At 39.9% G+C, this 4,535-nt stretch overlaps 1 protein-coding gene across 1 annotated transcript; it reads right to left on the reverse strand.

The window, feature by feature from the left end:
• Positions 1 to 1,434: 1,434 nt before the first annotated feature.
• Positions 1,435 to 2,556, reverse strand: LOC144768887 (olfactory receptor 5AP2-like). Its single transcript, XM_078652903.1, has 2 exons — positions 1,660 to 2,556; positions 1,435 to 1,443 (listed from the first exon to the last, which is right to left on the reverse strand). The coding sequence occupies exons 1-2, from the start codon at positions 2,554 to 2,556 to the stop codon at positions 1,435 to 1,437; spliced, it is 906 nt and encodes a 301-aa protein (XP_078509029.1).
• Positions 2,557 to 4,535: the final 1,979 nt, after the last annotated feature.

Below are 4,535 nucleotides of genomic sequence, written 5' to 3' on the forward strand. Positions count from 1 at the left end.
AGATTCTAGAAAGGCGGTTACCCACACACTCATCACCAGCAGACTCAGCTACGACAATGCACTCTTCGGCAGCATCACCCAGAAACAACTCTAGAAACTACAGAACTTTCAAAACGCCACCACCAGACTTGTCCTTCACATCCCATGCTGCAATCACATCCAGCATCACCTCTGACAACTCCACTGACTCCCATTCAACAAGAGAATCACTTTCGAGCTCTTAACTCAATCCTACAAAGCTTTACACAACGAAGGACCAGCATACCTGAATCACTGCCTTACATTACACGCACTCGCCAGAAACCTTCGATCCTCCCAGCTTGCCCACACCTCCGTCCCACAGATCCATAAGACAAGAACCAGAGGAATGTCATTCTCTTACCTCTCTGCCAAGAGCTGGAACACCTTGCCCTTTCACCTAGGCAATCCGCATCGCTAACCGAATTCAGGAAGTACCTCACGTCCTGACTCTTCAAATGATCCTCCACAAAGCACCTTGAGACCCTCATGGGTGAGTAGCCACACTCTACAAGACACTTATTGATTGATTAATTTAGTAATAATACAGTTATATGTCGGTTTCACAACATCACATCACAGAAGGATATAGATCTGTGAAAGATATACAGCAAAGGTCTGGTGATTCTGACAAATGGCAGATAATATTGGGACCATTAGACAAGAGATAGCCCTCTAGGTGTACAGTTACATTCTTTAATTACAAATGTTTAAAACTATTACAAGCCAAGTGTTTTGAAAATGTATAATGTGAATGTAGACAACTAGTTCTTAAACGACCCTGGGATAGAATCTAACTCTGATCGAAAAACTGAGCTGGATTTTGTTCCAAACCCTAACCCTAATTATAAGCCTGACTCTAAAAACAGTAGATACCATAACTCCGACCTTTAATTTAATACTGACCATGAGCTGCAAGCTTACCCCTTAATATACCAATTACTCTTACTATGCTGTCATGCTCTCAGTTTCTAACCCCTAACCCTGCCCTGAAACCTTTGTATGATCCTCAACCTAACCCGAATTTGATATAAGAAGCTCCTTCTGGCCCTCATTTCTAGAAGCTTACACTGCCCCTCATCTCAATTTACAGAAGAAAAAAAACATTCTAATTCTTCAGTCCTTTCAATGCTTTGACCAGGACTGATTTGGAGAACCTTGGTCTAGTTAGAGAGAACTTTATGCTGTCATATATTTGAAATCAAAATAGCTTTTGTTTTCTTGATATTCTGTTGTAGGGATGGGCGGGCAGCTTAGGTTGAAGCCTAGGTTGCAAAGTATTAGTGTGCTTCCTTAAATAAATAATATTTGTAACATCCTTTCTGAGCATATTGAATTCCTTAAGAATTTCATTATAACATACATAACACATCTTAAAATGTCAAGCTTTAGATACACATTTCTCATAATTAATTTTTACAAAGACTGCCGTCAGTAAAATACACCCACAAGTTTGGCTTTAGAGGGAATAGAAAACACTAAAGTGGTCAAATATGTGACTAGTCCTCAAATGTCCGGCAAGCATCACCGATATCCATTTTAGGCTTCATCAGTACTAACTTCACGTATGAATCCCATAGATGTTACTCCGTTGGTTATTTATTTTCCTCTGCATATTCCTCTCATCATTTTTGTCATAGCCTCTTTCACCTCTTGGTTCCTCAAGCTATAAATCAGGGGGTTTAACATGGGAATTATGGATGTATAAAACACTGACGCTACTCTGTCCTGGTCCATGACGTAAGTGGAGCTGGGCCTGAGATACATAAAGACAAGTGTACTGAAGAAAATAGTCACACAGAGGAAGTGGGAAGAACAGGTGGAAAAGGCCTTGAACCTACCCTCTGATGTGTGTATCTTCAGGATAGCAGCGACAATGTAAGAATAAGAGACAAGAACAATCACAAGCGACGCAACTATAGAGCCTCCGGCAAAAAGAATCAGCACCACATCATTGACGGAAGTGTCAGAGCAGGAAAGCTTCAACAGTGGAGGCACATCACAATAAAAGTGAATAATCCTGTTCGACTTACAAAAGGTTAACCTGAACGTACAGCATGTGTGGATCAGGGCATTCAGAAGAGCTGCTAAATATGCGGCACCTACAAGATATACGCACATCCTTGTGTCCATGATGAGTGAATAAAGCAATGGATTACATATAGCATTGTATCGGTCATAGGCCATCACTGTGAGGAGATAGACCTCTGTACTTCCCAGGAAAACAAATGAGAACAGCTGTGTCACACATCCAAGGAAAGAAATGGCCCTACTCTCTGAGAGGAAGTTGGCCAACAAATTGGGCGTGATAATTGAGGAGTAACAGATGTCTACGAAGGATAAATTACTAAGGAGAAAGTACATGGATGTATGAAGATGGGGAGAACTCTTGATTAGTGCAATGATGCCAGTGTTTCCAAGAATAGTGATGATGTACACAAGGAGGAATAGCACAAAGAGAGGGACCTTCATCAATGGATCATCTGTGAGACCAAGCAGAATGAACTCCTTCACCATAGTCCAATTTCCTTTGTTCATCTTTGCTGCAATTGCCACCAAGGAGAGAGAGTCAACAGAAGCTAAAAAAAGAAAAGTTAAAAAGTGAACATTTAAAAAAATCACATTACTGTGTTTATTACTATGTTGAGTATATCAGGGAACACTATCTGAACTAGAACAATGCTCTCTACAACAGGTTATAATTTTCCAGAATTGGTTGGTATTTGAGAAAATTCTAATAAATTTGCTTTAAAATTAGATATATTTATTGCTCCACTTGGTAGCAACTAATTGAATGATTAAAATTATAAGCAATTCAGTAAACACATCTAGCCTTATTTAGAGTTTGATTTACTAGATCACTCCATCAAACATGGCAGATATCCCTTTGGTCATATTACAAGTGGCATAAATTATAATATGCACTATGCCCCCTGAATATCGCAACTATAATATCGAGGTATACAAATATGAAGGATAAAATATAGAAACCGAAATTTCCAAAGATAATTACATATACATTGTTAAGTTAATTTCAGGAAAAAGCAAAGGGTAACATGTATTCTCTTCAAAATGCATTTGGGTGAAGTTTTCAGAGTCCCTGGAAGGAAAGGCTGAGCAAAGGTATGCTCGGTATGCTCTCACATGCAAATGTTTATTAGTAGCAAGTAATGGTTTAAAAGAAAAAGCAAGCGTAACAGAAAGCAAGTGTAACAGCTATAAATCTTTGGGAATCACACAAGACTATGCTCACACAATAACATCTTTCCACATCACCAATTATAAAATCTTAAGGAATGGTAATTGTTTGACTCAGCCTTTTGAACTTAATTCAGGGATACCATGAACTAAGGGGAACAACTTCCAAAAACAACAAATTGTCCATGGGTCATGAGGCCGAACAATTAGTTTCAAGATTCATGTTGTAATAACATTATCATTTAACTAAAAAAATGTCATAGAACGCGTATGGTTCCTCATTTGCACTTTGTAGAACATTACACATATCCACTGAGATCAGTCACCTTTCAATGGACAGATTAAGCAAATAAAGGTGTGGCTTTATCTACACAGTTGAAGGGCCATCACTTTTTTCAGGAGAAGAAAAGTGTCTGGTCAGTTTGACAGACACTCTTCTTGTTCAGGTTAGGCAAGACAAGTAATCGAGCATAAAGTTTAAAAATACGTCATTCATAGGTGGCCAGTTGGTACAACTCCGTGAACCATTCCTAGTGTGAAGGCCAATACAGCAAGATAGACATTTTAGCTCCATTAGGGGTGTAGACATCCATCTCGGCCAATCTGGTGACGTGTCATCAATGTCCACAATATTGTGCAGAAGGGCTACATTGGCAGAGCCCTAAAAGGAGATGTAACTAGTGGAATGTATTATCCTCCATACAGAGCACCAATAAGGGACCAGGCCATGACAAGACCACAGTACATGATTTAGAATGCATCCAGCAGATGAGCAACACCAGCAAGCATCCATGTGGAGTTGAAGGACCTTGCACAGCTTATATGGTGTCCAATACCAGTTGTTCAGTAACTTGAAATAGGAATTCTTCAGATGTGCCTCCCAGAGGGCTGATTAGGACAGTGTAGACCCTCCCTCCAATCCTCCTCCGAATATGCTATACCTAGAAACTCCTGCAAGTAGGTCTTAGGATGATGTTTATGTGTTGTGAGAGTAGAGGTTATCAATAAGGATTTGATATAGGTCAGATGTAGTTCACCTGGATAGCCCCATGTTCTAAGATAAACCAATATTGTGGTAATTGGGTGATGTACAGGGTCTCACCCTAAGATCCCCCTGAGACACTGCTGCAGTTGCCAGTCTCTCCATATCTGTGACTGTGGTAACTTGAATTTCAGAGGAACAAAAGGAGTAGTTTCTAACATGTCCCCAATTGACCCAATGTGCCTGTCTTCTCAAATGGTCCATCTCATCAGCCAGCGGGCAATAGTAATCCACTCATTGGACCATAGAGTGCCTCATTATGTTCAATGCATTATAG

Source organism: Lissotriton helveticus, chromosome 1_1 (assembly GCF_964261635.1).
Source record: "Lissotriton helveticus chromosome 1_1, aLisHel1.1, whole genome shotgun sequence".
In the NCBI taxonomy this organism is placed as follows: domain Eukaryota; kingdom Metazoa; phylum Chordata; class Amphibia; order Caudata; family Salamandridae; genus Lissotriton; species Lissotriton helveticus.